This window comes from Lacerta agilis, chromosome 5 (assembly GCF_009819535.1).
Source record: "Lacerta agilis isolate rLacAgi1 chromosome 5, rLacAgi1.pri, whole genome shotgun sequence".
Taxonomy (NCBI): Eukaryota; Metazoa; Chordata; class Lepidosauria; order Squamata; family Lacertidae; genus Lacerta; species Lacerta agilis.
Genome location: NC_046316.1, coordinates 68465644 through 68478405, shown reverse-complemented (window position 1 = coordinate 68478405; position 12762 = coordinate 68465644). Strand labels below are relative to the sequence as shown.

At 42.9% G+C, this 12762-nt stretch overlaps 1 protein-coding gene across 3 annotated transcripts in view; it reads left to right on the top strand.

The window, feature by feature from the left end:
• SPHKAP (SPHK1 interactor, AKAP domain containing) overlaps positions 1 to 12762 on the top strand; it is an 83038-nt gene that overhangs the window by 34819 nt on the left and 35457 nt on the right. For all 3 annotated transcript variants that reach the window (XM_033150332.1, XM_033150330.1, XM_033150331.1), the window contains exon 3: positions 2143 to 2253. In XM_033150332.1, the coding sequence (XP_033006223.1) occupies positions 2143 to 2253 (111 nt within the window). The remainder of the gene's footprint in view (positions 1 to 2142; positions 2254 to 12762) is intronic.

Genomic DNA, 12762 nt, shown 5'->3' with positions numbered 1-12762 from the left:
ACTGCCAGTTTTTAACTCTGTGAGTAGATTGCAGTCTCTTGGGAGTTGGCCACCCCTGGTTTATATCTTACTAGCACATAATGTGCAGTTCATTTCCCATCACAGTTCATACATATGAATTTTTATGTACATTTCCAATCACTTTAATACGGTGTTATTTACTGTGCTTATTTTCAAAGGTGGCAAATGGCACCCCATTCACATTACAGAATCAGAGCCTAGAATAATAAGTATACTATATTACAATATTCTTAGCGCCAAATATATGTGTGGTGTCACTGCTTGCAATTTTGAGCTATTGTCACCATTATTATTTTTTTAAAAGAGGCATTTCAATGAAGCATGGCTTTAAAACGAGGCAAACCCCTTTTTAATGCGAAATGAGAAAACCCCTTGCATAGAAACATATAATGATCTGGAGAAAAAATATGTAAAGGTATTAATGCATTATTTCAAAAAAGTTTTGCTTTGAAGAAACAGGGACTGAGCACTCTTTGCTTAGTTTGGGTTCGAAAGTGAGCTTGGGCAGGTTCCAAGTGAACGAGCTAACAAAAGCCTGGCCAAGAAGTTCAGTCCTTGAGGACACAATGAGTTTTTGTTTCAAACACTAGCCAGATGATGGACAAGCAAGGCTAAAACATGAGAAAGATGTTGGGAGAGCACTCTGGGCTATCTGCAGCCACCACCACCACCACCACCCCCCGATCTCTGAGCATCCTCCAGTGAGCATAGCTCTGGAATAGGCACCCCCTTCTTCTCAAGGGCGCTCCAGCGACATAAACGAACTTGATTTATGCACACTAGCCTTCTCTCTTGACACAGCAAAAGGAAAGAGGCATCATAGTTCTAAACTACTATTTATTTACAGAATATTTACAGACAACAGCATTATGGCGTCTGTTCTCTCCAGCTCCGTGAACAAACAGAACAGCGTAAAAGTGAAAGTACAGTTTCACAGACTCTCACCAGAAGAGAGATAAGACAGTCTTCCTTTCTCAGGCTCCAGTCAGACAGGCGTGTGAATTATACCAATCATAAAATCAGCATCGGGGAGCTTGGAAATCCTAACAAAAGATAGTGCAGAAAGCAAAGGAAACCATGGTTTTGTAAGCTAGGAATTTAACATTATCCCTGCACATTCTCCCTTCTTCCCCATCCCCCACTCCTTCCATGGCTTTAGGTCATGATTACTTTCATTTTTTATTACATCAGAAATGATGTAAGTTCAAGTTTTAATCTTGGATTGTACGCTACGGTCTGAAACCATGCTAATGTCCTAATGTGGTTTGAAGTCCCAAGATTAAACCACAGTTTCCCATGTCAGATGCTAGTTTAAAGTAATCACAATTCAGGCGTCAAAGTCAATGTACAGGAATTGAAGAGGAGAAGCAAGAAAGGAGCAGGCAGGCATGGTGATTGTTCTGAGTTGAATAAACCACGTTTTATTGAGCCAATATTGTTGCATCCAGATGAGCCCAATGGCAGTGTTCAGATACAGTGGTACCTCGGGTTAAGAACTTAATTCGTTCCGGAGGTCCGTTCTTAACCTGAAACTGTTCTTAACCTGAGGTACCACTTTAGCTAATGGGGCCTCTTGCTGCCGCCGCACTGCCACAACACAATTTATGTTCTCATCCTGAAACAAAGTTCTTAACCCGAGGTACTATTTCTGGGTTAGCGGAGTCTGTAACCTGAAGCGTCTGTAACCTGAAGCGTCTGTAACCCGAGATACCACTGTACATGAATTGTGCTAGTCATAGTTAAGAACCTACATGATGGTTTGAGCTTCCAAAGTGAAATTTTGGGAAACAAGCCTTTAAAATAAAAACAAAATAAAATAAAAAATTCTTTCCAGTAGCACCTTAGAGACCAACTAAGCATTTATTTAAAATAAAGTTTGACTTACACCACCAGTTTTGCTGGTGTAAGTTCTGCCCGGCTGCCACGTCATGTCACCGAGCTGCAAGAGGATTGGAATTTCTCTCCTTGCCCTGTCTCACCCCTTCCCTTTTGGTGGGGACTTACCTCTTTAAATTGCTTGATGACTCAAAAGGAAAATTGATTTGAAAACTTCCAATGATGCAGCATCCAGGCTTCATGACTTTGATGGAAGGAGGACTATGAAATCTTGTGTTTCCACAGGTTCTCTGCAGTAACAGCCTGCTAGAATCAACAGACTACTGGTTCCAGAATCAGAGGACGCCATGCCAGATTGGCATCGTGGAGGACAAGTTGGAGAAGAACTATGCCTCTGTAAGTCCTTGAGCAATCCGAACCCTAGCAGGAGAAGAAATATGCAGTCAGAACAGTGAATAAATTGTAAATCTGAAAATGTATCTGCTTGTTGTTTGAAAACTACTGCATATTAGCAAAAACACAGTCAACTATTTAGGCAATCAAAAATGAAATTACGCTACTCTACTGCATGCTTCTGATTTCTGCTATCAGGGCTGGCTCACATGAGATTAGAGGATTACAGAGCAGGAGAGGGAGTGGCTGGTGAGAGAGAAGACTACCCAGAGTAGAAGGGAAAAGGTGTCAGTAATGTGGCTTTTGTTAAGATGAACCTTATATAGTGTCTTGGCCGCATTCAACTTTTAAAATGTTACTTTTAGGACTGCTTTTTGCATTGCATTTCTCCTCTAATGGAGGTTGCTCTGTAGAGCAGGCACCCCCAAACTCGGCCCTCCAGATGTTTTGGGACTACAGTTCCCATCATCCCTGACTACTGGTCCTGTTAGCTAGGGATGATGGGAGTGGTAGTCCCAAAACAGCTGGAGTCCAATTTGGGGGATGCCTGCTGTAGAGCAATGCATGTTTATAACCAAGTATAGAGAAATTGTAACACGAAGAATGGTTATTTGGCTTGAGAGTTAGTTAAGCAACCATAGGTATACCTTTGCAACATTAGTAAAGAGAACTATACGTGGAACAGAGCAGAACTTACTCTTCCCAGATTACCGGTACTTATTTAAAGATGCTTTCCTTATGCAGGGATGGGGAACCTGTGGCCCTCCAGGTGTTGTTGTAGTCCAACTCTCTTAAATCCCGGCCAGCATGGCCAATGGGCAGGGATGATGGGAGTTGTAGTCCAACAATATCTGAACCGCTACACATTTCCCACCGCTGTCTTTAATGCTGTGTTCATGTTATCTCTGAACCACTACCAGTAGCAACTATGGTTACTGTAGAATAACTTAATAAGGCATGCATTTTGCTGCCCATTTTTTAATCAACAAGAACAATTTGGTGATAATGGGGAGTGGAGGCAAGCTGTGCACCCCACAGGTCTGTTTGTGTTCTTACATTGCTTTCAAGCATTGTTCCTAGTACTTGGCATGCCAGCTGAGAATTAGTGGTGTGTGTAGTTAATTTATTTTTCAACAGTGAGCATGAGTCAAGCTCCCCTTTACTTTTTTATTTTTTTAAAAAAAGCTTTGCATCTTTGGGTCTTTGTTTCCTCCCCAAACCTAAGCTGTTATTACTAGAGAGGTATTTTAGTTTAATCCCTAGCTCAGTCTTTAAAACACCTTAATTATATTCTGCCAAGGAGGAAGAATAAGTTAGTTGGAGGTTAAAACCGCGGCAATAACAAGCCACAGCTCTTTCTCAAAGATGGTGCATCAGTGACTCCCTGAACACCAGGCCTTTTAAAGGCATGCCATCACGTGGCCTTCTCATTAGTAAATGTGAAGGAATACAGCCAAGATACAATGTCCTCTCTGTTCCAGCGTTGCACATTATTATTAGATCACAAAATTGTTTACTAGCCCATCTGCTTCACACATGCCTGTGTTAATCGTTTGCTGCTTGTAACAGGGAGAAAATAACGAAATTGTGTAAAGCTTCCCTGACTCGTCGCCTAGAGACAGTTCTTACCTGCTTAAGTGGCCAAGCAACAGCTTCCGTATAGATCTGGTTTGTTTCCGCCAGCAAAGGTTCTGTGTGTGTCTCATTCCACGGTGTTGTGGCAGTGGTGCCATCCTCCCAAAGCTGGAGTGACTTCATGTCAGAAAAAGATTATCCGCTGGGTGTCTGTAAAAGAGAGCCCATGGCTAGGGCTCTGCCTGGCCCCATGCATAATCTCCAGTCCCAACAGATTATCAGGGTGTTGTTTACCTGTTGTTCCTGTTTCTGTCATGCAAGCCAATATTTATATGCCTGGTGTGGTGGTTAACAATATCAGGTTCAGAAGGGGGAGACTCCACTTCAAATGATTGCTCAGCTGTTGGTGAATTCCCTTGCCCTTCTCTCTCACACACTTACTCACTAGCCTGCTGAACAGAGTTGTTATGAGGGAGAAGGAAAATATTTCTCCCTGATCTTTGTTTTGGAAGTTCGCATTACGGGGGGGGAAAAAATTTCCGGCGCGAAAACCTCCGCGCTGCATTGCCGCTTCGCTAGACGAAAAATTCGCTCTACGAAGACACTCGTAGAACAAATTATTTTCGTCTAGTGGGGCACCACTGTAGTGCTTTCATACTCTGCTCCCCTCCCTCCCCCTCCCCATCCACTCAGCGTGAAAAGGAACAAGCTGTTCAGGACCAAATTGCACATTATGCTTAACATATAGCATGCAGGAAAAAAAGAATTTCTTCATTTCTGCACAGATTTAAATCTGTGTTGTTTAAATACAGCCTCAGTTGTTATTGGGACCATGAAATACAGAGATTTGGCTCTTCCTTCCCCAGCTGTGACCCCACACCTCCATAAAACTCCTGCCCCCACGCTATGTGAGTTAGTAAAAAGGTTCCTATTGGCCTCAGTCGAGACTTTATTTTACTAACCGTCATAGCTGCTTAGGAGAAAGGCAATGTTAGAAACTGAGATATGAAAGCTAGGAGCTAAATGGCACCATAAACCTAGGTTATGGACGCTGCAACATAGTGTCTAGGCGCACTTTTTTATAACAAGAATGAACTGCAGCTAAAATCTTATGTTCATTTTTCACATGGTCTAGTTCTCATCTGAAGACTGCAAAAATACTTCTCCTGCCCGCCCCCCTAATATTCTTCTTCTTGTTGTTTAGTCATTTAGTCATGTCCGACTCTTTGTGACCCCATGGACCAGAGCACGCCAGGCACTCCTGTCTTCCACTGGCTCCTGCAGTTTGGTCAAACTCATGTTGGTAGCTTCGAGAACACTGTCCAAACATCTCGTCCTCTGTCGTCCCCTTCTCCTTGTGCCCTCCATCTTTCCCAGCATCAAGGTCTTTTCCAGGGAGTCTTCTCTTCTCATGAGGTGGCCAAAGTATTGGAGCCTCAGCTTCAGGATCTGTCCTTCCAGTGAGCACTCAGGCCTGATTTCCTGCAGAATTGATAGGTTTGATCTTCTTACAGTCCATGGGACTCTCAAGAGTCTCCTCCAGCACCATAATTCAAAAGCACCAGGGTCTTATCTCCAATTTTAAGAGAGTAGCTGGAAGTGGGGAGGCAGAAAAAGGTTCTCCTTTCCTTCCAGCAGTGGCAGTTTTAAGCTGAAATCTTAGGTGCAGTACTGCACCCAGAGCTCAGAAACTGCCCACATTAATGAAATTCCCTGTCACAAAACACAACTAGAACAATGGGAGTATCGAATGCTGGGGAAAGGACAGTTTTTAGCTGGTATCATAGATGGGAACAGTACTATTAACAATCATGTTTTTCCTTGTGCCTGTAAATTAAGAAAGAAAGCTGAAGGTGTAGCTGCCTTAAGCATAATGTGCAGTTTGACACTTAGTTCTCCTCTCAGGTACCTTAACTGCTGCTGAGATTAGACAGAGCCAAAGTTACTGCCACATTTGCCCTTCCTCACTTCAGACCATGGCTTCTGTTTAAAAACAAATGGTCATCTAATAAGGCTTAGGGAGAGCAAATAGATCGGCACTGCGTAGACCTGCCCTGCTTACCAGACAAAAGATCTCTCTTGGGCTGTTTCAGCACAAGTCCCTGCCATGCTTAAGTGGCAGCTCATGAACTGGAAGCTTATGTTTTATCTGTTTTAATTTATTGCTGCCTGACTATGTTCAGGATTGTGGGGTACGCCGGGGAAATATCCCACCCAGCTCATCCAATAATTGCAATTCTGCCGGGTTTGTTCTCGTGCTCATTTGCTCTTGCCTGTTACGGGTGTATTTGGAGACCACTTTTGACAAATCCACTTAGTAATAAATAAATAGGAAACTTGCAAAAGTGCTATTAGAAGAACTGGGCATATAGCCTGGGACTGGCAAGGCTGTAAATGATGCTCCATAGGGCCAGGTGGTTGATGCGGAGCATGATGTGTATTTGAAGATACTGCCTTTACTTTGCACCTGTGATCTATCACAGTCCTTAGAAACGGAATCCCCAATGAGTCTTCAGCTTGATGTTGCTTATGCATTGGCACGATTTCTTGCTATCATGGGTCCAGGGTTTACTGTGACCTGGATGACGTCAGGTATAGAGAAATGGTGCCTTGCTAATCATTAGCATATTGTACAAAAGGTTACCAGATGGCTTGCATGACATAAATATTTATTGCCGTGTTTTCTTTAAGTTTAAATCACAAGTGACAATCAATTTAGACCGAAACCAAAAAGGAGTATTCCTTAATGAGAAGAAAACATTTACAGCTGTTTCTGAAGCAATGAAATATGAAGAAAGGGACTCTTGGCAATGCAGCCAAGTAGTTAAACTAAGGACACTTTTTAATTGCCTATAAAGCCACCAGGATATTTATTTTTTTCTTACGGGCTCTTGAAATATAACTGGCACTAAGTGTCAATTACATTCTTTTCTGAGCACTTTCCAAAATGTGGTAAGACACATAGTAGTGCTTCTTGAAGCATGTAGGCAGGAGGCGGGGAGTAGAGTGGGAAATCTGACCAAACCTGGTGTGTGTTGCCTTAAGGCAGCATCTTCAAAACCTTCCTAGGCCAAAGAGAGTAAACATTCAGAATGCTTTTAACTATTTAGAGCACTTTCCTTTTCTTTATTTTTGAATTGTGGATGTGTTTGCTGCCCTGGGCTCCTTCGAGAAGAAGGATGAGATATACATTCAATATAATAATAATAATAATAATAATAATAATAATAATAATAATAATAATAATAATAGCCTTTGCCCAATCCAGTGTCCTTCAGGTGTTGTGGCTAAAGTTATACCACTGGCACATAGAAATCTGCATCGTGACATTTTTTTCTCCTCAAGGGGCAAACATTAATTGGGCCAGGAGGAAATGGTTAAGTGCTTTGTCAGACTTCTTCTGTCAAAAGGAGAGCTATTCCCTGCAGCTGCCATGTTTTATCATCCTAAGCAGAGGAATGGGGAAAGGAGTGTGACAGCAAGGACCGTGTGTTTTTAGAATGCCAAGAGACGGGTGGCAGGAAAGAGCGCATGGCAGTTTCCATGTACTTCGTAGGATATGGTAACAAAAATGAAAGAGAGGAGAATAGCTTGCACAGCAGTTGGCATTACCTAGGGTTGCCATATTTCAAACAGTGATAAAAATCCGGATTGAAAAGTTGTTGGGCTATTTGGGGCAAATTCACCAAAAAATGCCAATTTTGAACTATTTTTGTGAGAAAACAGCAAAAATTGCACTGCCAACACGGGCTGCCATACATACGGATTTTCCCAGAGATTTCTCCAATTTCCACCCAGACACTGATGCCGACTGCAATATTTCAGATATGTTCGGAAGAATCCAGGTGTATGGCAACTCTGCATTACCTGCTATTTGAGATGAATAACATTCTCTCCAGCTTGCTTAAATCATAGAATCAGCTCCTGCAATGCAGAAATATGCAGCTGTCCCTTATGGGGATCGAACCTACAACCTTAGCATTATCAGCACCAAGCTCTAATCAGCTGAGCTATCCAGTCTGAACAATGCATGTAGGTGGCTCGTTTCATGCAGCACTCACCTCTGTGGGGATAGCATATTGTCTCTTTCAGATTTGTTGAGCATAAGGTGAGGCGGCTGAAACTGGCTAAGTCATTTAGTTAGCTAGCAGAGGAGAAGGAGCCTTTTCTAGAGATAACATCTACAGTGCTGCAGGAAATGATCTTTACAATTTAATAAGTAACTCTATTGTTCTTACTTAAAAATCGTTTAATAACAGAGAAAACAGAATACCATCAAGTTACTCGTAAGAGTGTAGGAGCAAGCTGCTTTGCTCTCAGCAGGAATGTTTATATTCCTATGGTTGCTGCAATTTAATGAGCAGGTTAAGAAGTAAATAGAACAATTCAGGGAAAGGGGGGGGGTGATCCCTCAGTTATTCTTGTTTTTATTACATTGTTGTCTTGTGAATTTCATTAAGAAATAACTCCAAAATCCACAACAGGGCAATACCTTTCTTAGGAACAACCAAAGCGTCAAAATAGTGGTGTGCTTTGGAGTTCTGCAGAACTCTGTATTTGGCAAGATGTTATGCAGAGCAGGAGGTAGAGGGATGAGGAAATGTCTTACAACAGGCATGTCCAACAGGTAGATCGTGATCTACCGGTAGATCACTGGATGCTTGTGGTAGATCACCAGTAGATTAGTGGCTTCCTCCAAAGAAGCTAAAAACTTTGGCTCCCCTAAAAAAAGCTCAACATCTTTGCCCTGCACCCCTAAAAATAGGACTTTCCTTCCTAAAAAAAAGCTCAACATCGCTTTTCTGTTCCCTAAAGAAGCTCAACAACTTTTATGTGAACCCCCCAAAACAGGGCATTCCTTCCTAAAAAATGCTCAACAACTTTGACCTGAACCCCCCAAAAGGGGGTAGATCACTGCCAGTTTTTAACTCTGTGAGTAGATCCCAGTCTCTTGGGAGTTGGCCACCCCTGTCTTACAACATTCAAAAAGTGGGCCTTCTCAGGAGTGGCATCATTCTACATGCCACAGAATGTTCATGAGTCAGGAAATGGTTCATTTTAAATGCCTCCCGAAGTCTTAACTGGGTTTGGTTGCAACGTTCTGCTATGTTTATGAATCTAGGTGCATATTATGAATCCTAGATGCATGTTGCTGTGATACATGTAATTTATTTGTGATGATGATGATGATGATTTAGTGTTTTATTTAAATGTCTTGGGGGTTCTGCCTATTGAGTGGAACATAGGTAAAGAGACCCCTGACCGTTAGGTCCAGTCGCGGACAACTCTGGGGTTGCGGCGCTCATCTTGCTTTATTGACCGAGGGAGCTGGTGTACAGCTTCCAGGTCATGTGGCCCGCATGACTAAGCTGCTTCTGGTGAACCAGAGCAGTGCACAGAAACGCCGTTTACCTTCCCACTGGAGTGGTACCTATTTATCTACTTGCACTTTGACGTGCTTCCGAACTGCTAGGTGGGCTGGAGCAGGGACCGAGCAATGGGAGCTCACCCCGTTGTGGGGATTCGAACCGCCAACCTTCTGATTGGCAAGCCCTTATATTCCACCCGCAGAGTGGAATATAAATATAATTAAATAACTAGCAAAGAAGTACAAAACTTAGGCTAGATGTTGTAGCCGTGTGACCAGCTTATAGCCTCAGTTCCAAGCTGGAGACTGCAGACTGAATAAGGGAGCAATCCTATTGCAAGATTCACCGGGATGAGTGGGGTTAGGATCCAGTGGGTCTCTGGCTGAGCTGGGAGGTTTCTGTAACAGCTTTGCTGTCCCTCACCCTCAGCTGAGCCGGAAATATGCTCGCATATCTCCCCCATCTTGTCTTAGCTGCTTCAGCTGAGCCTGGTGGATCTGAAGCCTGAAAATGGATCTTAACCCTGAAAATGGGGCATTCCAGTGGCATGGTGGGGGCAGAACAAGAGACAGGAAACTTAGCCTGGCTCCTATCTGTTCATCTCCGTCATGTGACCTGCCAACCTGGTCTAAGATATGTTGGCGAAAAAGGTGGTTAACTCCAACTGCTATCTGGTTTTCTGAGGCACACTGCCTTAGTGCTTCTTATGAAGTCTTTGCAATTGTGCTTCTAATGCCACAGAGTAATAACATCAGCATGCTCCTGTTGAATTCCAGATGCCTCCTTTTATGGCAGGACACTCAGAGGTCAGTACTCTAGACCTCCAAGCTCTATATACACAAGTGTTCTTTCCACTTCCATATTGGGAAATGATCCAGAGATGCTGTTCCATGGGGCATCAGAGCCCCCTTCGTGCATATCAGAGCTGCTGCTTGCACAGGGTGCATATCTGTTGTGCTTGTAAAAGTATGACTGCACAACCGGAGAAACTTGCAATAAATTAAAACGGGTCAAATCAAAACAAGGTGCCAAAAGATATTAAATATCCCACTTGAGTGGCTCTTTTCCTGTCACAATATACAGTATTGTCTTGAAACCCTATAACTGAAGTCAAGGTTCTGGAAGTGCTTCCAAGAGAAACTTCAAAATGTCTCTCGTTTCATCGTTATATTTTCAGTTCCATCACCGTGAGCATGATTTTATGAGATGAATGAAAGGCCATTTAATCCAAATGTTTTCATTTCCACTCTCTGTAGCTGTTATGTGTGTGGTTTCCCCCCTGCCAACAAGGTTTTGGCATCTATGGAAATTAGCATGAGATGCACTCCATCAATTTCTTCCAAATAATTAGTCTGAATATGTTCCAGTGAGATGGGTTTCATTTTCTGTAAATATTGTGCCTCTGTACATTTCTTTGTTGACATGTTTTGCTTAAATAAGTCATCCTTGCATTACTTGGCATTACGTAGTCTCTCTTAAGAGCTATGTTCTTATCCTAGAATACACACAGCTCATGGGACACAGGCATCTGTTTTTGCCTATCAATTATCCACAACTCAAGGTTGAGTCACCCATGAAAAATATCATATAGCCATGGGAGTAAAGACACAGTTTCAGTAATAATCTGGGTTCTGTATAAGTGAGCAGTGTTGAGAAAATGGCAAAGTCCTGTCAGTGCATGGGGGCAGTTTTGCATAAGATTGTGCCTCATGGCATATTCATATGATCATAGAACCATAGAATTGTAGATTTGGAAGAGATCCCAAGAGTCGTCTAGTCCAACCTCATGCAGTGCAGCAAATTCTGCTCACAGCTACCCCTGGGTGGGCTCGAACCTGCAACCTTCTGGCTAACAGCCAGACATGCTGACCTTTTGAATCCCCGTGTCATGTTAAAACTCTTTAGCATTTTTGGAATTTGGAAGTTGAAAAATTCAGCTAGCCCACATGATCAGGAGTGATGGGAATTGTAGCTTAAAACATCTGGTGTGTACCAGGGTTAGGGAAGGGAAGCACTAACTTGAAGCTACTAAAGCAAGAAAAGATGGTCACATGCAGTGCCCGTATATGACACTTCTGCATACTTGTATACTTCTGTAGACATTTGATGTACATATATTTTTTAAGTTTAACCATAAGCGGGGTTTGTGGTATAGGAATGTTCAAGCCATATTGTTGTTATTAAACTGAAATTAATCCACAGTTTCCCTGTTCAGATAGAACAGGAAACTGTAGTTTAAAGTATAACCAGACCATGGTAGAAGTCCCAAAGCTGGTTTGGCAAGGCTGATTTTCAGCCTAGTAAATCATGGGCTATTGAGCTGAGATCATTATGTGTGATTCGTTGTTGGAGTTACAAAAAGTTTAGAATTCCTGTCCTCTTTAGTTCTCACCTTATCAGTGTTGTTTCTTCTCCATTGTACTTAAAACACCCTATAGATATATGTATGTACCCGTGTTCACGTCATCTTCTTGGCTCTCTTCGTGGATTTAATTAAATAGGTTGTTGCCTCCGAAATCTCATGATGCTGTGAGCTATTTCATTTTTAAGCTGTCAAAACTCCCCCCCCCCTTTAAAAAAATATAATGACTGACTTTTCATCAAAATTAGGTCCTATTTTAAAACCTCCTCAGTCAAGCTGAGTGTGACAGGTGCAGACTTTGCCTGAAGTACAAATGCTGACGTGGTGTGCCTCTGGTGATTCAGCTGCTCTCTGCAGTTCTCCTCAAGGTTTAGGGCACTGTCTCCTGATGACAACCCTGTGGAATAAGAAAAATGTTGATATGGTTTATCTGCCTAATATAACTAGCAAGCATTAATGCTGTGAGCTGCCTTGGGTCCTGCAATGAAGAAGAGCCTTCTGGATCAGGCCAGTGGCCCGTCTAGTCCTGCATCCGGTTCTCATGGTGGCCAACCAGATGCCTGTAGGAAACCCGCAAGCAGGACCTGAGCACAAGAGCACTGTCCCCCACTCCACCCCTAGTTTCCAGCAACTGGTATTCAGAAGCATTACTTCCTCTGATCATGGAGGCAGAGCATAGCCATCGTGGCTGGTATCCACTGATAGTCTAATCCTCCATGAATTTGTCCAGTTGTCTTTTTAAGTTGGTGTCCATCACTGCCTCCTGCAGGAGCAAGTTCCATAGTTCTACGTACTGTACTGTATTAGGAAGAACAGTGTAGAGCAGGGTTTCCCAAACTTGGGTGTCCAGCTGTTTCTGGACTACGACTCCCATCATCTCTAGCTAGCAGGACCAGTGGTCAGGGATGATGGGAATTGTAGTCCAAAACCCAAGTTTGGAAAACCCTGGTGCAGAGGATCTAGGAAAGTGGGTGCTGGCCTGCCATCAACATCTCTGTGACCTCACCCCCTCATCTCCTCAACACAAAGTCTGCTAGACAATGCTGAAAGTGTTTAGCGGAATTATAGTGCCTGCACACTGTTGCTGTTTGTGTGTGTGTGTGTGTGTGTGTGGAGGGGAGGAATACAGGTGCACACTAGAAATGCAGGCATGCGTCATTAAAGTGGGTTAACTTCACTTTCAGTGTAGTGCAAGGGAAAAAATCC